Here is a 22,199-nt window from a genome sequence, read left to right as displayed (position 1 = left end):
CTGTTACATTTCATCCTCTCTGGTCTATTTTTTCATTTTCCTGTTAATTTCCAAGCAGAATGGAAGGTGGATGGAAGATGGTGAATTTTCAGTTTTGCACTCCAGTCTGGCTTCCAAGTCACCTCACCAGACTGTTTAGAAGCAGTGATCACACAGCAGCAAGGGAGAAATAGAAAGGACTTGATAATATCATTCAGGATGTCAAGGGAAGTACTGAGAAGCCAAGTGCTTTGGGTTTCCTGGATCAGTGGTTATCCTGTGCCAGGATACAGCGTGGACAGAGCAGGAATTTTTCAGGCATCTAACTCAAATGTAATGTTAGAAAGAAAACCACTTGTAAAACATTAAGCAAATGAAGGCATTTGGGATGCTACTGTGACAGGCAATTGTGTCCTCTTCTGATTCTTCCTGCTTATGTTTTTTTGTTCATTTAAGTGAATCCTAGTGTGCCCCAAAGGTAACTGAGCAAAAAAATCAGAGACATAAATTATGTTTTGCTGGGTCAGAGACTGAATTTGTTTTCAATTTCTCTGTCTAAAGATTCACTGAGGAAACACATCAAAAGCAAGTCAAGTTGTGTCCATTTCCACTGTGGCAAAGCAAACGAGGAAACAAAAGTTGAGGTGAAACATCAGGTTGCAGCTGCTGCGGAGCAGGACGGAGAAAAGCACAAGGAACACGCTGTTGACACAACGGATGCCTTTGCTCGGAGGAGCAGGAGGCTTTCTGCTTCTGCATGTAGGACTGCCAGTGCTGGGGAGAAGCTGAAGGATCCAAGTCAGCCTCCCTCTGGCAAGAGGGACCATGGTGAAGGAAGGGCTGTGTTCTTCTGCGATGTCGGTTGTACGGGTGGAGTGGTGCAAAACTCAAAGCTGGGTGAAGCTTCTTCCAAAGGCAAAAGGCACCAGCAGAAACCCAGAAATAAAGAGATAAATGATAAGAGATGTTCACCAGCTGGTTCTAGTAGACCAGGAAGTGCCAAAACAGTGTTTGTAAGCACCAGAAATGACAGCCTGCATGCTGCAGAACAAACTGTCAAAGTGGGAAACAATGAAACAGCAAAAAAGGCCTCTTCATTATTGTCTGCTGAGGCAGAACCTACCAGGACTGTGCCAAGAAACCCAATAGCATGTTCTGCTTCTGATGACACGTTGAACTTGGAAAAAACAGGCAAAATTGGATCCAGGAATGCAGATGATCAATTATGTTCTGTTCCATGGCAAAGTACAAATATTGAACTAATCCCTTTAGAGATTCGAATGCAGATCATAGAAAAAGAAAGGAAAAGAAAAGAGCTTTTTCGGAAGAAGAACTACGCTGCCACAGTCATACAGAGGACGTGGAGAAGGTAAGATTACTGCTTCAGTGGCTAGAGAAGAGTGAGATACAAGCAGATGTAAATGAAACTAGGCTTGTTGGCAGTGTGCTTTATTTTGCTTACCATGTTGCCAGTGACATACGAGGCCAGTGTCTTTCTCCACACAAGGGAAGTGGGTTCCAGTTGCATAGAATTACATTAGTAACTTCATAAAAAGTGCAAGTGATGTCTTTCAATAATCAGAGAAATTGTTACACTTCTATTTCAATTCAATTCAATTAAAAAAAATAATAAAAAAAAAAACTTCTATTTCAAACTCTGATATTTCTTTAGAGAGTGCAAATCAGGATTTGCCTAAACCTGGAGTTCAGTGACACACTGGAAATTGTGCTCTGACCTAACATTTACCAGATAATCAAACCACGGACTGTTTGGGAGCTTTGAGTATTCGTTGACAAAATTTGAAGGTAGCTTGAATACCTCGATTAAGCAGGAACAACTGCTGTACAGAAGAATGCTTTCCACAGCATTATCCTGCGTTCATGAATGTGTGAGTTTCAGCCTCAGAAATGCAGTCATTTTAAAAATACCTGCTACTTAATATTTAATTTCTTATCAAAATGGGCAGGAAGAGTATCTAAGGGAAGTATATAATATGCAAATTATTCTTATTTCTTGTTTTAATTTAAATTTTCTTTGATTTTACTGGATGCGGAAAACTATAAATTGCATATGTTTACCAATATTCTTTCCAGGTCTCTCACTAGTTTAACAGTTTCTCTGGGGGACTCTGAGTTGAAGATGTCCCTGGCTATGGCAGGGAGGGTGGATGAGATGGTCTTTAAAAATCCCTTCCAACCCAAACCACTCTGTGGTTCTGTGATTCCATGCCATATTCCTCTGAACTGTGAAGCAAAACAGCCACTTTTTCTCCCCAGGGTTCCACCACTTCTGCTCTCTCTGCTGCTTGCTCCTTGGCCTTCTTTTCTGATGTAGATCCCAAGTTCTTGTCTTATGGGTTCAAATCACTTAGATACCAAAAGCTAAAGGAAGCCAGGAGTAGGTTAGGAGAGAGTATCTGCAAGTTAAAAATCTTTACAGAGGGGCAGGCATGTGCCGTGGCTTTAAGACAAAGCAAAACCACGTGTGGTGAGTGCTTGTGCAAATTTCCCCACAGGAACTGGGATCCAAAGCCATGCATTAAACTTCCTTACCTGCACAGAAATCTGCATTCCATTCACACTACAGATTTTGGATAGGCCTTTCGAAACTCTGCACCTGCAGAAGCAGGGATGGTGTGCGTTCTCTCCAAGAAGTGCATGCACTAACTAACACTTTCAATTTGGAAATTGTGGGAATTAAAGATTGTTTAAGTTACATTTGTTATTTAAATACAGTATTGTGAAAAGTAAATATCTTTGTTCTGTTTGCAAGAACTCATAGAACACTAACAAAGATCTTAAATTCTGCAAGGCTGCAGGAGATATTAGTTGGGCAGTTCTTCCACAGTCCTGTGTTTGCTTTTGTTCCGAACTTGCACATGGTAAATAGCATGTACTTGTAGGTAGCAGTAAAATTAGACAATGTTATTGTGTAATTCTACATTAGAAACATGTAGAAGTACATGCCAGAGTTCTGGAATTTCTCTAAATTAGAACTAAATGCATTTGTCTCGCTCTGCAAATTTTATAGTCTTGATTTCCTTATTGAAGGCAAACACAACAGCAGAGTGGTACTGGTCTACTTAAGTGTATTATACTTGCCGTTCTCAGGAGAATGTTTCAATTCCCAAATCTGCAAACTTTATAAATGTACTCCTCAAAAGTGTATAGTCTAAGGTGTGTGGCTTGCCAAAGGTTAATTGCTTATCTTGCTCAGTGAGGCTTACACATTCTGTGTCTGTGTTCTCTCTCCTGGGGGGCACAAGGACCTGTACCACGCTCCAGGGCCCACAGGAAGCCGACAGAAGCTGGAATAAGTTGGTTGCTGTCACTGTTGTTCTCCCACTGGAGTCAAGCTGTATTTTTAAAATATATTATTGCTGTGTCCATACTTTGGCCAGCAGTATTTTTTAAAACTCGAGTTTCTGTAACACGGAGTGAGAAGACCACTTGCCAGCTTTGCTGTTCTGCACGTGGATATTCCATTTTTCTTTTATGTGCAGTAGTTTAATTGACTAAGCAGCAGGTATATTTTAAGGCACCATGTCAGATTCATGTTGTATCAAACTTGGTCCCACTCTCCTTTTTTCTCACTAGGATCAGAATGATCTGTTACAAGAGAGCTAAATTAAAACAGTATGCACTTGCTCTACAGATAACTGCCTGCATCTTCTCAGTGTCAGAACCTCACAGTTGTTTTCTTGTTGCTAAAAACTACCAGAAGTTCTCTGCAAACTTGAAATCACAGCTGGGTGCAAAGGTGCAGTGACTGTGAATGGGGTCATTTCACGTATCAGCAAAGGCATCTGGCAGTAATTACTGAATTCCAAGAGAGTAGCTTAGTATTCTTTTCTGCTCCAGTATAAAACAGTTGCCCAATTGTTTTTTCTGCAGTTAAGTATTCACTTAACCCATCCTTAGCTCAAGTTATTTTAGCAAGTCACTGCAACTGTACTCTCTCTCTCTTCACTTTCTTTTCCTCTCTTACCCCGTTGAAAAGTTAAAAGTGGCATATTATTTAAGAAGACGGGATAATTTTTCCCTCTGTCTCAATAATACTCCCATTCTGAATTCATACCATGCTTCACAACTTGCAGGCCCTGACAAGATGCAGTTGCTGCCTGCATTTATGTATTTCAATGAGCTGCATAACAGTACATGCCTGAATTCTGAAGCTTCACTAAATTAAGATTAAATACATTTGTCTCACCCAGCAAATTTCACAGAGGTAATTTACTAAGCTTATTGGAAGTTTAAAATTATTTGGGCTGTAATGGAGCATATCATCTCCCTTTGGCATTCTATTGTGCTTTTATGTACTCATTTTTTGTATATGAGCTGCTGCTTTGTTTGAATTATGTGGTTCACTGGCTTAGAACATATATTTAGACAATTTGTATTTGGCTTGTTGTCTTTTGTTTTAATTTAGAAATTGTTGCAGAGGGAGCAACAGAAAAAAAATCACCTCTTTCTCTCTCCTTCCTCCTTTGCTTTACTGGGCATCCATTAGAAGGCTTTCTGAACACCAGAGGGGATGATGATCAATGTGTTTTGGCCTGTTACCAACTTATAATTAATATTTTACAAGTGTTACTCAATGCTCATTTGTGACAGGTTTGTACTGGGAGGATTCAGAGTTAATTGCTAAGCCAGTTAATTGACTTGTGAGTGTGAAACGCCGATATCTGATTGAATACTTACGTCCGATTCAAGGGGAAAAAAAAACCCCAAACAACTCCTTGCTGCCGGTGCCATTTGCCACCGGAGTGTGAGGGACAGATAATCTGCTGCTGCCACTCGCAGAGGGATGTGACTGTGTGTAAGATCAAAGCAGCTGAGGCAAGGCTGGGTCAGAAGACAGGGAACCTATGAAGGGAAGGGAAAAAACAGAGTTTGCTGAAAACAAGGTGAGGGGAGCATCTTCAGAGGAAGGGGTGGAGAGCAGCTCAGCTTTCTGCAGAGGAAATGTGCAGTGGAACCCACAGAGGCAGATTTGGTTTGTCTCTTGCACTGATTGACTGAGGACATGAAGTGCTAAGGCACACGAGAAAGTTTGGTGTTATTAACCTGTGAATATAGTGAAAATGAGGAAGCAGTACTGATTATACTATTACCATAAATATTTATAGTTTTGTCTTCTGCTGATTTTCTATTTATAAAGCAGCTGATCAGCTGATGTGGAAGCACTGTAACTTTTGATACCTGTAATGCCAGGTCTTTCCTAACTATGTGAAATAAAGGATGCATCCAAAATTGAACCCAACTCCTACTTTTTCTTCTGAACAAACATTTGTCATCCAAGTGACTTAGCACATCAGTGGGAGTTCTGTTTTCCCAGTTACTCATGTAATCCACCATGTGAACTGATGCGTGGAAAGCACGGAAGTTAAAACAGGTCACCTAAAACAAGCGCTCTTCTCTTTTCTGCTCTCTAGTTACCAGCTCAGACAGGAGTTGTTTCAGCTCCTTAGTGCTAAGCGGCACTGCAAGGAAGATGAAGACAAATGGAGACAAGAGGCAGCTGCCTTCTTCATTCAGGTTGCTTGGAAGAAGCAGCTGAACCATGGCCCTCTGAAATCAGTTCCTTCATGTAAAAACCCGAAATCTGTAAACAAAACCAGCTCAGCCATAAAAACCAGCAAGCAGTCCATCCTAAAGCAGATATATGGTAATTTTCTTTTCACTATAATTTATTTGTATAACTATGCTTTCATTTTTATAACAGAATCTGTTCATCTGTGCACTTCTTATCTAATTGTTAAGAATTTTAACAATTTATAAAAATTAGTCTCAGGTGTTCTGGGCAATTGTATTTCTGTTTCAGGTTAAATAAACCAAACAACTCAGTGATTTAAAATGGCTGCTGCTAAAGCTGTTTGAATCCCCACACAGCATTGTTTCAGCACAGGTCTTGAGCAATCAAATAATTCCGTTGCCAGAGCGGCTCACATATATCAATGTGGAAAGAGAACAGAGCAGTTAAGCTGGGGATAGCTGGCTGTATCCATGCAGAGTGACTGTCTGGATCATAGTTTGTTTTTTTAAAGCATTGTTTTAAACTTTTTTGTTTGTTTCGTACTGTTTTAAAAATATTTTCATATGAAGAATGTGTTCCATGTTGATAACTTTCCTGTATGAAGATTTGGTCTTTATGGCAAGAGCAAGGTTGTCTTTTATAATAATTTTGCAGTGCTTTGCGCTGTGCCTGAATGTGCACGTGCAAAGAAATGCATCTTCAAGAAAAGGTAAAGTATTGCTTCTAGACCTTGAGTTCCTTTACACTGATGGAGTAAGGATATGCTAACTATACTTTAACAGGTGGTTAAGTCACTTCTATCATGGCTCTGTAGCTTTGAGAACCAAAAAGGATAAAATAAATAAAGCTAACAAATTTATTTTCCTTCTTTTTATTTTATAGTAACTTCTTTTTTTTTTGTTTTGTTTTTATAGCAAGACGTATTTTAACATTAGTTAAATTTCACTTGTGGTTGTCACGATTTTCTGTCATACAGAATGTCTCATGAGTTTCCCCATAAAAAATGAGAGTAATTTTAGGATAAAAGAATGCTGTAACTTACTGAAATAGTTTGTAGCTATGCACAACCACACGTCTATATGATAAACACAGAGTTGTTCACATTGTTTGTTAAAGGGCGTTCTCAGGAAGGCAAAGTGTGTCAGTCAGCAAGATCTCCTTCTAAGCTGAAACTTTCTGATGTGCAGCTGGTCTCAGGTAGGACACATCCATTTTAAGAATACTTTGATGTTTATATACCTGAGATTGGTTTCTTCTTAGATATGAAAACAATGTGCTTAAGGACTGGGCTGTCTTATCAAAATGCGTAACTATTGGCAAACTGTGATTGCACAATCCTTCTTTCAACACTTTTGGGCTTAACTGAGCACTGCACTTCTATCCTTGAGTGATTTGGATAAAAAATGATGGACTTACTTGGAGTTGGGGGCTTTGGTAATGTTGATGCTTCACCACGTGAAGGTTTAGTGCCCCGCTGGGCATTTGGAGTTCCTGGCTGTGCTACACCTCAGTCAGACAGGCCACAGCTAGGTGGGAACACAGCAACTGCTTCAAGGAGTCAGAAGTTCAGGTAATTTGCAAAGGAAAGTAAAATACATTTTCCAAGTAGTTTAACACAACTCTGAAGTCAGAAGGAAATCCGACAGTGGACCTATCCTTGAGTTTGTTAGAACTGTAGGTGAATTTCTGCCTCACTAAGAGACAGAGGCCTTTTTCTTTCACTGCCTGGGAACTGTTTTAATTAAGAGGCATGACCAAACAGGTGTTTGATTGCCACCTCCTCATGCAGATAGGAATCTAAATTTTAAAAGAGCTTTTAGCTCTTTTCGTTTAACTTTTCAGGACAACAGATCTCCCTGTCTTCTGAAATAAAAAGGCTTTCTCTTGAGGCTGGAGTGGCCTTTGCTTTCATAACTTGGTGACGAATAGGTTAGTGATAGGAACTCTGCCCAGTTCCTTCAGAACACTACCTACTTTTATTCACCTAATAGGAGCTCAGGGAACTTTAGCCCTTACTTAAAAGACAATAACATGTTTTTCATCTGCCTGCCTTTGTGCATGACAACATTACGTTTGTTGGAAAAGTTCAGAGCTGTCAGTGGCTAATGCCAGATACTCCGTTTCTGACGTAGGTGCCTGGAGTAGGTCAGAATGGACTTTTCAGTTTCATTCTTCCCTTGCAGAAGGTGCACTTGGGAAGGTGAAGGCTGACTGTCAGCCTGAGTTTTAATGTTCATAGAGCTCGTGGAAGAAGCGTGCGGTGACAAATCTGTCTTGGGGATTGACACTCAACTCAAACACTTTGGATGGGGGATATGTAGAGTGTTCAAAGGAACTGTTCAGTAAGGCACGTGACAGGTAGAAAAGGGATGGGAGATACAGGCAGGGGCTAAGTACTTTGGAATATTCTGGCAAATAGGCCCTTTAGGATTGTTACCATTAAAACATTTCAGAACTTGAAATTTGTTCTTTTTCTACTTTGTTTGGCTTTTTAAAATTAAATAGATTCCTTTTGTTAATTCAGCAAGTGGCACTTAAAGAGGCGCTCTGCAGCAGAACCAGACAGCCTGGTTCTTTGTTTCACTGTGGACATTAAAGTGTGTTCAGAGCTGCAAAGGAGCAGGTTTTGCAACTCTTGGCATTAGAAAGACGTCTTTAAGATCTGCTGAGTTCACACCCTCAGTGAAACATTTGGATTTGCACTTGGGATCAACTTTTATCCCATTCTAGCTTGGGATAAAGCATTGAAATGTTTGCAGCTAATCTTTACAAACCTGGGAAAGGAAAACAGTCATATTATTTGTAGCACATTACAGGAAATAAAAAAACATTGCATGAGCAATTCAGAGCACTCGCTTTAGCCCCTGGACTACTTTCCCTGACTTTCTAGAAAGAGCCCATTGCCTAATGGGCTAAACATTGCTCATGTTGCTAAAGATTGCTCAACACAATCTCTTTCTGCTCTTCAGCAAATTCAGCCAAGAGTATAGTGTTAGTCTGGAGCCCTACATTCATTTATGGGGGTGAACCTCACTGCACCCATGAGAGGCTGCTGAAGTCCCACACGCAGCAGCAGCATCATCAGTGTTCCACACAAGCTGTACCCAGTGCTGCAGAAACCAAACTCTACTGAGAGACAATCAGCAGTGAGATGCCAGGAAAAAGTCACTTTCTGCTCTCAGCAGATTCGTTGCTTATGAAAACTAGAACACAGTGTAGATGAAGCTGCTTTTCACCCACTAGGGTAACTCATCAAAACGATTTTGTTCTTTTACAGTGAGCAACCTACAGTGTGTTAATTTGTTGGAGAACATGGGAAAATCAAGGCAATTTTCATACAACATGAGACCAACCACTGCTGCAAAACCAAAAAATACAAGACTGAAGCATTAAGCAAACCAATGTTTAGAATTTAAAATCCATTCCAGTACAGCTGTTATCTTTCATAATGTATAAGCCATCTATGATGTATTAAACTTGAACATTTTCAGTTTTGTATTATCACAGCATTACATGCCAAGCAGACTGCTAAGGACCCGGACTCGTTTTGTGTACAAACTGGTTTTTAAATGCAACTGTTAATTTCTTTACCAACACGGGATGAAATCCGAATTGCTTTTGAAGACAGAAAATGAAGCACTAAGCCCGGTATTGCAATAACAGTGTAGAGGCAATCAGAGCTTTCCATTGCAAAAAGTAGGAATTTCGAATGTGTTTGTAAAAAAGCATTTCAAAAAAAGAGCAAAACTGTACTAAAGATATTACAGTTTTGAGAAACCAATGTTTAATTTTATCTCAAGTTCATTAAATTAATTTCAAAATCGAAGCAGGAATGGAAGAACAGCCTTCATGCTCCACTTGTCTACTAAAAAAACAATTGTTCCTTAGCTAACTATGGATTTGGAAGGAAATGGAAATGTAGCCATGTTGACATAAAACACTAAAGAAATTGCTTTCACAACCTATGGAAACTAATAGGGCTGTGTTTTCTACCCTTTGAAACTATCACTAATTTTTTAAATAACTCTTCTTCTATGTGCATTAAATAGAGAAGCAAGAAAAGATGGGCCCTATTCTATAAAATAGTTCTCGTAATAGCTTTGGAGCTGCCACAGTGTACAGTATTTACCTTGCACAAAGTATTTAAAAATATGAACTCAGCAAAAATAAAAAATGTTACTCTAAGGCATATTGTTTTCTAATTTTTTTTTCAACTTGATACTACACAATTCTACTGTTTTTTTTTAAATAATGTGATGCTTCAAAATAATAGATGAGTAGAGTCAGTATGAGTCTTTCTCTGCAAGCTCTTCAGCATCAAGGACTGGACTTTCTTTAACACCCCTCACTGTGGTCACCACATTTTACTAAAACACTTTATAGTAAGATCTACTTGCTTGAAAAAAAAAGGCAATAGAGGTATTGCAGTTCTCTGTAAAATTTTTATTGTTTCACTTACAAAAAAATTGACAAGCTTTGTTCCAACACCTTCCATTCAAAACTAAATAGAAGTAAATGCTTTACAATAAATGCAGTTGGACCTCTTCAATATACTGTGTTTATAGGGCCAGGTGTCTGGGGATGAGAGGCAAGGTAGATGTTGAAACAGTAATGGAGGTCTGTGAGCCACTGCTCCTGAACTTCACCACTCTTCAGTGTCTAGAAAGAAGGAGAAAAAAGGTAAATAAAACCCAAGCATTTGCAAAACTTGGCTTTGTTTTTACCAGTAATCAGGTGCACTGTTAAAGGTACAAGACAGCCCTGTTCCCCTGCACACACTGACATTGTTCTTCTCTTTTATACATTTCAACACAGTGTGTCTGTTAAAGCTCAAAAAATAAAGTGTTACAACTGGGTACACCAAGTCATTACATTACCAAGTATGTGAGTTAACACCAGATGTGCTTTCCTTACTCTTAATTAGAATGGCTCACTTACTTTGCAATTCTGCAATTTATAGGCAATTAAAATGCAAATGAGCATGGTGCTACCAGTCCAGGAGAGCTCCCCAGCCCAGTCTGAGAACTGCTACCAACAGACTACCCCATCCCAGGAATTCCCTCTTCTCAGGATTATGTAGGCAGCTTAAAAAATCCAGTAAGAACAAATACAACCCACCCACGGTGGAACATCACAAGAATTGGTTCTGGCATTTTCAACACTAAAGAGAAACAACCCCCTCCTAACCTGCAGGTTAGAGAACCTCACCATAATGTCTTACATCTGCTTTCACCACCACTGTTTGAAAATGGCTCTTCTTGACTGCTTGCAATGACTTTTAAAAATAAATGTGACATACACGTGGTCTCTGGGAAACAAGAAGAAGTTCCATACCATGATGTCCTTGATGATCTGTTGCACCAGAAACTCATTTGTTATCATATGGCTCCTGAGCTGCCCGTGCTGCATTAGTAAGCGAAGCAGCTGAGCAACGACGGGCAGCTCTTCCCGACAGATCCTGCTCACTTGCAGGCTTTGCAGCATCAGCCTCAGTAACCGTGGCAGGAGTGCTAATGCAGAAATGCATGATCTCCACAGCATGTCCCTGAGGGGAGAAGATAATCAAAATTGAAATGATTGAGGACACACATTTCAAGGATGCCTCTGTGAACTGGCTGCATGGCTGTACAAGGAAACCTGCTTCTGTGGATTCAATCACACCAGCTGCATTCACCAAAATTAGTGGCAAAGCAGAAAATCCTGTACCAGAAAATGCCAAACTTGAAAATATTCCAAAATTTTGTATAGCACTGGAAAAAAATTGAGGCCCTGCCCTGGAAGCTATAAATGTTGCTTAATCTCTCACGCAGTGCAATTTCTGCGTCCAACAGCTGCCAAGAGGTTTTTGTTTCAGTCACTTTTCAGGTACACCTGAATCTTTGTTTAAGATTCATAAGAAATTAAGTAATGGACTCAGCTATTTGTGATATGCAAGTCATTAAATACAGTAAGAGAAGGACGACTTGGGCTTTGAATTTTCAGGAAGCTTTTAACAACTTTTTTGTATATGGTAAAGTTTGACCTGTTTAAAGACATTCCTGCATTTCAGGTGAATTTGTTCAAACTTGTTATCTGTAGCTTTTGGGGTTTTTAAATCAAATGGCTTTGCAGTCTATGTAACGATGCCTGGGAAGTATTAAAACTGAAGCATAGATCAGTTAAGAGTACTCATAAAGCCAAATCCTTTGCATGGTGCTTTTCAATGTATCTAATGAAGCTTAAGGTATAAATATCCAACTTTACAAAATCAGGATGGTTTTGGCATCCAAGTAGAACAATTTGAGATGAAACCTTCTTCAGTTACTGTTTTAAGTAATTCCTGGTAACTTTGCAGGTGTTTTTCTTAAATCTAAGTACTGATTTGAAGTAAGCAAAAGAGAGACAGGGAAAAAACCTCTGGGGGAGGGGGTATCCTTTCATTTCACATCTCTAAATACTTGTGGCTGCAAAGATAGAGGCAAAATGGTAAGAAGAACAGCTTTACCTTTTCTGTAAGTGTTCTGCATCCTCTCTGTCTATAGTTAGCAGAAAGTACAGAAGACTGTAACAACAAGAGGCCAAGAACCTGTGCAGGTTTTCACTTATGATGCAGGCTTGATCCAAGAGCTTATTTATGGCACATAGAACAGATCCAGCTGTGCTATCGGGTATTACAACCAATCCAACCTGTATTAAAATGAGACAAAGAAACCAACAACCCAAGTTCATCCCTTTATACAAGATTTTTTGCTGGGATACAAGCAAACCTAGAGCTTTCCTATGGTGATGTGTGTTACTTTGTTTCTGTTCAAACTCTACGGCCCATTGCATTTTTTTCAAATCCCCGCTTTCCCAATAAATTGCCACCCATACCAACAGAAGGTTAAATTGACATCTTCATTCCGTGCCTTCTAAACAAACACTCATCTCGAACATATTTGCAGAACAGAGCACTGCTTTGAGCTTTGCTCTGAAAGACAGTGCAGGCACAAACAATCTTCTGGGCAGAGCAGGTCTTTCCTTTTAAGCATATATCATGGGACTGGGAAGGCCTTCTGAGTCTTGAAATGGCAGTGAGCAGTCACTCAGGTAGAAGGAAACTCTGATTTATGCTACAGAAAGGAAAGCTTCTACTGGATTGTCACCAGGGTGAGTCTCCTTTGGAGCCCAACAGGAGCTTTATGAACTAACATAAATCAAAGCTAATGAAATAGATTGTGAGCCCAAAGTGTGGTGATGCTCTGTTGTTGTTAAAGAGATAACATCATCTTGAGTAAGGATTTTATAGGCATGATAAATAATTTAGAAAAAATTCTTGGTTTTTGCAGAGGCAGTGAATTAGAAAGCAGTTTAAATTTTGAAGTACTATGGAGTAAGTACCCTAGATTTTTGTCTTGTAAAGCCATAAAAAAATCATGCACTGCTAGTGTGGCACCATTTACCTTTAAAGAACTATTTAAGGAGTTTGAGAGTAGCCTAATTTGCTCACCTGCAAGTACACTGTTTTAAGCTGACAGAGGGAGTTGGTTCACTTAACAAGGTCAGCTGTTTCTTTTAGAAATGTTTAGAAAAAAGATCAATAAAGTACAAGCTGCAGAAATATGAAATGTATTTCATTCATACCATTACTTGTGAGAGGTAAGAGGTCCAGAACAACTATGAGTTAAAACTTTTAAATCCTTCCAGCCTAAGGCCACGAGCACAGATTGCTGTCCCAGGCTGACCCTGTACCAGTCAGGTGCAGAGGCAGGATGATGATGGTCTTGCCTGACAAAAGGTGGGACTGCAGCAGTCACCACGACCCTGCTGAATACTAAGGACACTGAGGCACCAAACAATTAAAATGAGTAACATTCTTCCTGATCAACCATAATTAAGAAATAGTGATCTAGATGGATATAAAGAACCATCCTGAAGACCAACTGGGCCAACACTACTGATGGAATGTGCTGGTCAGCCAGTCTGAAAGACGACAGGAACGGAGACATTTCTATTTATACAAGTCCAGTAGATGAGGCTGCTCAGATAAGTTCCTATACAGGATGTTGCCTCCATGGTGACTTTGCTCCCTAAGAGGTGTCAGCAGCCAGTTGGAGACCTTGGGCAGCAGCCTTGCCAACCATAAAACCCACTTAATGGTTTGCTCTCAAAGGGACAAGGCAGTAGAACATATAAGCCTTTTTAAAAGTTGATTTAAATCAACATCCTCAAAATCCAGACTATGGTTATAGGTAAGCTACTCCCTATGGACGTTTTGGTCTAGTAACTTCTCAGTATGGCTCCAAGCAGGGAATGGCAGACCCTGGTTAGATCACAGAACCACCCTGACAGGAGGGCAGGGGCAGACCTTGTGGTCCTCCCTCTCAGCAGGCAGCATCACAGGGAACTGCAGATTCTGTCCCTGACCATTGTGTTACCCAGCTCTGGCTTTGCCATCCCCATCTTCAGCTCAGGCATGTTCAGGATTAGAAGACAGGCTGTAAAACCCACAGAATGGGTCAGGTTGGGACCACAGTGGTCATCTGGTCCAACCTCCCTGCTCTGCTCAAGCAGGGTCATCCCAAAGCACATAGCACAGGATTGTGTCCAGATAGTTCTTGAGTATCTCCAGTGAGGGAAACTCCACATCATCTGTGGGCAATCTGCTCAGAGAACAGTCAACCACACAGTAAAGAAGTTCTTCCTCATATTCAAGTGGAGCTTCTTGAGCATCAGTTTCTGCCTGTTGCCTCTTGTCCTATTGCTCAGCACCACAAAGAGCCTGGCATACATCATCTTGGCATTCTTTAGATACTTATCTACATAGATGAAGTAAAAAAAAAACTCATCTAAAGCTGCTGGTTGCTCTTTTGAAAAGCAAATCAAACAAAGAAGTGTTTCATTTATGGACAAACTGCCTCGAAGACAAGCTCAAGTATTCACAAATCTAAGCAAAATTACCCATATAAGTTTAGATACCAAGTTATTATGTATTTCTTAAACTCCTCCAAATCTTGTTTAAAGCTTTTTCAAATTATACATTAAATACACAAGATAAGTGGATTTGAGGATTAATGAGACTGCTAGCAAATTTATCACAAGGAAGATTTAATGTAGAAGACAAAATGGTACTTACCAGATATTTACAGATACCAGTCTGGAGAATGTCAAAACACTGACTTTGTGAAGGTATAGTGGACAAGTTGTGACAGATCACCTGTTTTAATAAAACAAAGTTATATTTAAGCACTCAAAATGCAACCAGCAATCACTCACTGTGCAGTCATACTTTGCTGACAGACCTAAATCCAAAGAACCTACTGGGACATGCAGCAGCTTTGTCTCAAAGTACTGATTCTTTCCAGTGTAGAAGAGTAGCACTGTTAACATAAATTGTTCCTTGCTTAAAGAGATGATGTTCTACACCATTAGTTTTTTTGGGAAAGGCTCTCTGCATTCTATCTCTGTGATAGAAGGCCAAAAATACTCTATCAAGCTAGACTGCCACACCAAGCCTCCAAAATGCCTTTCCCTCAGAGCTGAAGAATTTCAGAAAACAACCTCCCAAATAACTGTATCAAGCATGAAACAGAGGAGTCACAGTGAAACACAAAAGTAATAGAACAAAGAATAATGTAGCAAAAATCCATTTTCAACATATTTTCCTCTTCACTGCCAAAAATTTCACGTTCAAAAATGATGCAAAATGTAATACTACAATGGGAAATCTTGTTTTATAAACTGCATAATACTTTCTGGTGCTTATATAATCAGACACTAGCAAACCACCATGAAATGTTCTATGTCTCCTGGATAGGGTAAAGAAACCAGAGGTCCAGTAGAACTGCTTGTAAGCTGTACTGCAATCTTCAGTAGATGGCTTTCTCTGTTCTTCTTTTCCTTCCTCTCTATTCCAATGATTCACAAACTAGTTGGAGAGCTTGGATGCCCTCTCTCTGTTCACATTCACTGCTTATCTCACCAGAGTGGCAACTAAAGCCTCTGGAAAAGCCAATGTGCACATCCCAAATGCGTTATCAGACCACGAGCAATTGTGATGTCCTGCTAAGGACAAGGAAGATGGAAGAACCAATACATGAGGAATGGAATCTTCCCTTTGTGCTTAAGGGAATCAGAGAATAACAAGATAAGATGTTTGAAGGATGGAAGAATTCAAGTCCATGAGTTTTACAAATATCTCGACAAAGCAAAACACATTTCTCTAAGATGCCTCATGATTCAAAATCTAAAGAGAACTTGCATAGGAGGATCTGACCTGAGGGATTAAATTCTGTGGTAGAGTTTTGGTTTTGAGACTTTAGTTGAATCAGGCAGGTCAAGACACCCAAACAAGATAATGACAAAACAGAACATATCCACTGTGCTGTGTGAAAAATAATAGCCCACAAGATTTGCAGCTGGAGGATGGGAAAGGTTAAGGAAAGAACCATTAGCTCAAGGTCCAGTGGTATGAAAACTCAGCCTTAACTAATGTGGATGCCAGCACTAGTTTAATCAGAAAGAGCCACCATTTGTGATGATACAGAAGTACACTCAGCTTTTTCCAAAATTACATGCCACACCTGTTTTTAGCCCTGCTTATGCCAGCCAAATTCAGGAGATCCTTAACACATCTGCCTAGTGGCACATAACATTGTTGGGCTGTCAGGACATTGCTCATGTTAATCAGTATCACAGGTGTATTGCAAGTGTTTTGTTTGACTAGTAGGACTATTTAAAGGCAATTTCATAGATACTCTTGCACCGAATACTTTTACTATACATTTACTTTATAATGAAACAGTATTATTAAAACTGAGTACACCATCCTAAATATAGTAGGGCTTTTGTCCACTGCAATTTGAAAGTGATAAAATATTAAGTACTCTGGAATATTCCCAAGAAATCACCTCAAAACATCTGTGTTATTAGTAGTATCAAGGAATAAAGTCAATCTTCAACAGAGGTTATTACTGGGGACTGTCATGTCAAGGACAACTGTGACACCAATCTGACCTGGTATTTTAATGAGCAGCACTTACACAAAAGGTAAAGCTGCACTGATGAAATCTGTTGGATGACAGCTCCAACAGAGAGAAACCCTGCCAAGGCATGGACTAACCTATGGAAAAGATCACACAGGTTTGATGAGTAACAGCTACAGAAAAAAATTCAGTGAAAAAAGTGGTGGGTCATTTGCCTGGAGACTAATAAAATCTTCTGCATGCAGCTATGAGTTTTACCAATTGGAAATGAGGAGGAAATTCTTAACAGCTGACCACAAGCGGTTGTGATACCACCACAAAATGGGCAAATGTTACTTCAGGATGTAAAAATAAAGATAATTCCAATAGAAGTGCTCAGACAGAATAAGGATCATCTCTTCAATACTACTCTGTAAGATCTTAGAATTAGAACATTTCTGACATAGTGTGCAAAGTAGGAGCCACTCATTTTCAGGAAAGGCAAATTCAAACCAACCAGACACAGAAAAATTGCACAAAGAGAGATCCTGTCTTACCGGTGTCAGTGCAAAGAACTGAACCTGCCTGGGCTGGCAAAGCGACACCCAAGAAGGGATCTTATTGTCACTTACAAAGTGGCAGAAAATGCTGCACCAAAACAAATGTAACCAAACAACAACTAAACATAACAATGATCATGGCTGGCTGGAAATGCAGATGAGATGGAAATTGGGAAGGATTATTATGAAAGGGGAAAATGCAGGAGACATTTGTTGCTCGTAGGGCAGAGCTTGGGCACTTTACAAAGGGGTTTGCCATATGGTTGTGAATACATCACACCAGACACAGTCTGCCACAGAGATCCCCTTTTGATTCAGTACAGACCCACAAATTAAAGACCTTGAAGGCAAATCCAACAAAAATACAGATTCATTATTAATATTTCACCCTTAGGACTATGTCCCTGGAGCAAGCCCATCATGCACTGAGGCTCTCCCCAGGGACAAATTACAGGAGCATTTCATTACAGGTACAATATGTCCTCACTCAAAATTCTTCCTGAATAGCAAGGAAAACAGGCACCACTGGACAGCAGCATAATTCCTTAGGAGAGTTATGGTAAAGTGCAAGTTGATTTTCCAATCTTTTAGATCTTTCTGACCCTCAAAACAGCACCACCATTCCCCACATCACTTCTGTTTTCCTGCAATTAAGTGGGAGAGGCGATTCTTTTCAATTCCATAAATTAAATCCTGCTTGAAATGGCTTTCATACCAAATGCCTGTTATAAAAAGTGTAACTGAAACGTTTTTAGACATGGAAATGAAAGGAAAAGAAAACTTAATTATCACATGAAAATTAGTATTTTCCCTGACAATTTATTTTCCTTAGGCAAGGTTTTGCATGATTTTTAATTTCCATAATAAAATGTCACAGCTGATTCATTACATTACATTTGATTAGCATTTATCACATTTTTGGCACATTCATAGATTGATTTTGGACCAAAGCCAGAGTAGTTTTGTTTCAGAGCAATCCTGAAGTGAATGGACTGAGAACAGGCAATTTTGATCAGGAAGGGGTGGGTTTTTTCTTTTTGAGGCAAGTATTTTATAACAGGTTTGGCTTAGGCTTAGACATTTTGTTGGGGTATTTTTTTCTTTTCTTTTAAATTTCGTTTGAATGTTCACTTGAATAAATTAACTGAAAGAAAAGCATTCTCTTAAATACAGGGATTATCTGTTAGCATTATGCAGCAAATGCTACAGGCCCTGTAATCCATTGGCAGATTTTCAAAACAAACCCTATTGATCAGACAAGCCCATGTATCAAGAGCCACACAACTGCAACAGCAGGTTCCCTACTGGTGCTTTGGGAAGTCATTGCTACAGGGGCCTCCTTGCTGGTCACACTGAAGACAAACTCCAACAGGAGCCAACCACAACAGGGAACAAAAAAAACCAACAACAAAAAAGCACCACAAAACAAAATGAACAACCCCAAACAAATGGAAAAAAACAAAAACAAAAAAAAAAAAAAAAAACAAAAAAAAAAAACAAAAAAAAAACAAAAAAAAAAAAAAACAAACAAACAAACAAACAAACAAAAAAAACCAAACTGGAAAGGCCCCTCAGAAGCACAGCCTGACCCAGATTTTTTAGAGATCCTGACACCATGGAGTATTTTACCTCAACTGAATGGGTTAAAAGCATTTTTGCCACTGACAGCCCCCCTGACTGACAATGCAATCCCACACAGGCGTTTCACAGGTCTAATGCAAAATCAGAGGAATTCATCAGTTTAATGTTGTTCATCTCTAAGATGCTCTTGCCTCCAGAAGACAGAGTTGGGATGACCCAAGGAAGCCCAGTCTCAGTATGAGCCCTCATGGCAACAGGAACAAGCACACCTGATGAACCAAGACTAATGTTTTGTTCATTATTGAACTGTTCCCACTCCCTTGATGCTTCCTGTAAACACAACAGAATCCTGATTCAAAGTCTCAAGGAAACTACTAATCAGCAACTGTCCAGAGAAAATTTTTGTATTATTTTAAGTTCAGTCATGCTGCAAAGTGCTCTTTTTTCAAAGAAAAATACTCACCTTCCTCTGAAGACACACACACAAGCAGGAGCACAGAGAGGAACCCAAGCAAGAAGGAATGATAATGGATCAAGTATTTTAGCATGCCACTGTGTGGCATGTTTAGACTCACTGAGAAAAGATTTTAATAAAAAAAGAAAGTTGGCACGCATCAGATATTATAACCTAAGGTGAACTTTAAAATATATTTTTCAACTCCCATTGACATGGACCTCAGACACGGATAACTAAAATGTAACAGGATGTTCTGCAGTGAATTCCCCAGCCCTTGTGAAATGCCTGTTTGGAGCAGGACTGTATCCAGTGTAACATGTTAGTGCGGAGCGTAGAAAACGAGAAGTTTTCAGGTGATGGGGCAGGCAATGAAGCTTGGCTTCTGAAGCTTGGCCAGCTCCCCCGAAGCACTCTCACTTATCAGACACTGTACTCCCCTGACAGGTGCTGCTTCTCTTTCTGAAATAAATTGATTTGACAGGGCAATATTAACAGTGCCCTGAGTTGTTGAGAAAGCTGCGTACAACAAGAGATCTTTGTTCATCTGCCTTGGGTAAGCTCACAGGGGCGGATATGAAAGATATTACTGATTCACTGACTCCAAGAAAAAAAACCCTCACAAAACCCCATAAAAACCTCCATATGAAACCCCTACACACTCAACAATAAAACAAAACAAAACCTAAGTTAAAAAAAATAGCAAAAAAGAGGAACAGAGTCTGCAGGAGAACATTACACAGGTGAGCAACAAGTGAAAAAGCCACACTATTGGGCTAATTTTACATTTGGGGTAGCAAAACGGGAATGCAAAAACTTATTTAAGAATTACAAATGCTTAAGAACATATATGGTGTCCCACATGTAGAGACTTGCTATTTCCAAAGACTTATAAGAATTATGACACACAGTTCATGTCCTGGTCAGTATAACTGCAGCACACAAACTCATTTTGCAGTTGCTAACTGTGACACTTGCTTGGCTGCAGGCTCCTTGGCTGTGACATGGGGTCTAATAAAAGAATCTATATTTGAGAATCAATTAAACTAAGTGAAGTTATCTCTATTTGCCACTGGACACAAATATCTGAATAGCAAGCACCTCCTCGTCCTTGATCATGTGTTGAAGTCTGCGTACCAGCAAGATTTGGTGCTACAAGGCAGAGAGGGCTAGAGACAATCACCCTGGTTCTCTAAGTGAGGGGCATTTCTGAAAACACTGTTATTAGCAAAACCAGGGTTTAAGCTGAACAACCACTGTGCTATCCAAGAGTAGACAAAGCCATACCATGTGAAGAACATCACAGGTCGGGTTCTCTTCTCAGAGCCATCTTACTAACAAAGAAAGGACACCACGAAACAGCTTTTGTTTCATCCTCTTGCAGCCATAATGGGCCCTTCTTTCATGGCTCTGCAGCTTCCTCACAGCTATAAAATGTCACCACAGCCAAGTGCTCTTCCTCAGGATGCCTCCTCCTCAGACTACATGCAGGACAGTCAAAGGAACATCTGATGCTGAAGTCTCCAAATTCACCTGCCTGCCTCTTCTACAAACAAAAGGACTTGAAAACACAGAAAACCCGACACTTACCTCTTGTCCCACAAAGCCTCTCTTTCTAAGCAAACTTAGGTTAGGTATCACAAGCCAGAATTTGAATATAAAGCACAATACACAGTACCTGTGGAGTTGTAAATTCATGCCAGTTATGTGCAGTAACACTGCAGTGAGCTCCCAGGTGTTACAAGATATGCTGGAAGTATATGATGCAGGTACAATGGAGCACTGGGCTGAAGATCAGCTTAGGTTTTCTGGAAGTTTGTGTTTTACTGTTTGTGTTTTACTGGTGGGGGCTAGTTTTGGTGCTTTTTTGTTTGCTTTGAGTTTAAGTTTTACATCTTATGAAAGAGACTTTTGAAAAATATCTTTATTATTTTTAGGAGGTATTCCTTTTACTTAAATTCTTTCCCCTCTGTTTCTCTGCACTACTTTCCAAAGTAATAATTATTTTCACCTCTAAACATTAATGCTGGGATAGGATGTAGCTTTACTAAACACTAATGGGCTTATACCAAATTTTTTGTCTTCCTTAAAGAAGATTAAAATTGTACCATATTCCTAGTTCAGAAAGCTGAAATCTTTCAGGAACTTCAATACAAGAATCTAAATTGTAAAAATTTTTTGAGTTTTTTTTTAAGCATTAATCTCTGCTTCAAATTAAGCTACAGCACTACAATACCACTATTTACTTCTCAAGACAAACATCCTTGGCAGGGCTTTTAATTTATATGCAATGACTTGCTATCTTTGTTGATTTGCTGTAATTTTTTCATAGCACATCTGTGCAGATCCAGCCTTCCCAACTGTATTTCACTTATAAGACTGAACAGGTTTGGACACGGATTAGTGTATTACACTACATGTATCTCCAAGTTTTTGAATTCAACTCTGCTTTTAAAAGCAGCTGACCGTCCCTAGTGTTTGCTCTTAAACATTTTTAACAATTGGTTGAATATTTTATTTCTTCGAGTCAGCTGTGGGCTCGATACAGCTCTGGAATCTCGACTTCAAGCAAATCCTCAAATTATAATTTGCTTTCCCCCTCTGAAATGTTCAACCATCAAAAAAATCAAATATTACAACAGAAATTACCATGTATACACTGTTATCTTGTTAAACTCTTCATTTCTGTGGGCACTTTTTCATTCGATCCTGGCAGAGAAATTCAATTAGAGGACAGTGAACAATATCACTGACAAACACTATGGGCACAGTTAAAATGAGCCAAGGCTGAAGCTCTTCCCTCAGGCTGCAATCATTTATTCTGGAGTCCCATTTATTTCAGCTACAGGGGGGTGATTTTAAATAATTGGCTTCAACAAGACAGAAGTAATTTTAAGCAGAAGTTCCTCCAGAAAAGGAACCAAATTTCCCACATTTAACATCTCTTTTAGACAAATCATGAAGATTAACCTTTAGAGTTATGCAAAGCAGCATTTAAAGAGACATTTTTCTGAAGCATTGCTTCTTAACTGAAAATCACCACTATTTAAAAGCTTCCAAAAAAGAAATAACATGGTTTCAGATTGCCACGATTCCAATTCCAAACCACTCTCTAAACAAAAGAAAAGTAATTTACAAACAATTTCTATCTGAATACAGGTTTTGTT

General features: G+C 39.4%; 2 protein-coding genes across 7 annotated transcripts in view; one reads left to right on the top strand and one right to left on the bottom strand.

Moving 5' to 3' along the window:
* Positions 1 to 9,883, top strand: part of INVS (inversin) — an 81,955-nt gene extending 72,072 nt beyond the window's left edge. The window contains exons 13-16 of the mRNA XM_054002340.1: positions 541 to 1,348; positions 5,415 to 5,647; positions 6,632 to 6,712; positions 8,793 to 9,883. Coding sequence (XP_053858315.1) covers positions 541 to 1,348; positions 5,415 to 5,647; positions 6,632 to 6,712; positions 8,793 to 8,908 — 1,238 coding nt within the window. The 3' untranslated portion in view covers positions 8,909 to 9,883. The remainder of the gene's footprint in view (positions 1 to 540; positions 1,349 to 5,414; positions 5,648 to 6,631; positions 6,713 to 8,792) is intronic.
* A 54-nt stretch (positions 9,884 to 9,937) lies between these two features.
* TEX10 (testis expressed 10) overlaps positions 9,938 to 22,199 on the bottom strand; it is a 54,387-nt gene continuing 42,125 nt past the window's right edge. For all 6 annotated transcript variants that reach the window (XM_054002607.1, XM_054002520.1, XM_054002431.1 and 3 more), the window contains 4 exons: positions 14,610 to 14,690; positions 12,000 to 12,181; positions 10,850 to 11,060; positions 9,938 to 10,174 (listed from right to left, as the gene is read on the bottom strand). In XM_054002607.1, the coding sequence (XP_053858582.1) occupies positions 10,061 to 10,174; positions 10,850 to 11,060; positions 12,000 to 12,181; positions 14,610 to 14,690 (588 nt within the window). In that variant the 3' untranslated portion in view covers positions 9,938 to 10,060. The remainder of the gene's footprint in view (positions 10,175 to 10,849; positions 11,061 to 11,999; positions 12,182 to 14,609; positions 14,691 to 22,199) is intronic.

This window comes from Vidua macroura, chromosome 1 (genome assembly GCF_024509145.1).
Source record: "Vidua macroura isolate BioBank_ID:100142 chromosome 1, ASM2450914v1, whole genome shotgun sequence".
In the NCBI taxonomy this organism is placed as follows: domain Eukaryota; kingdom Metazoa; phylum Chordata; class Aves; order Passeriformes; family Viduidae; genus Vidua; species Vidua macroura.
The sequence above is the reverse complement of the archived record's forward strand: the minus strand, read 5'-3'. Positions and strand labels throughout refer to the sequence as shown.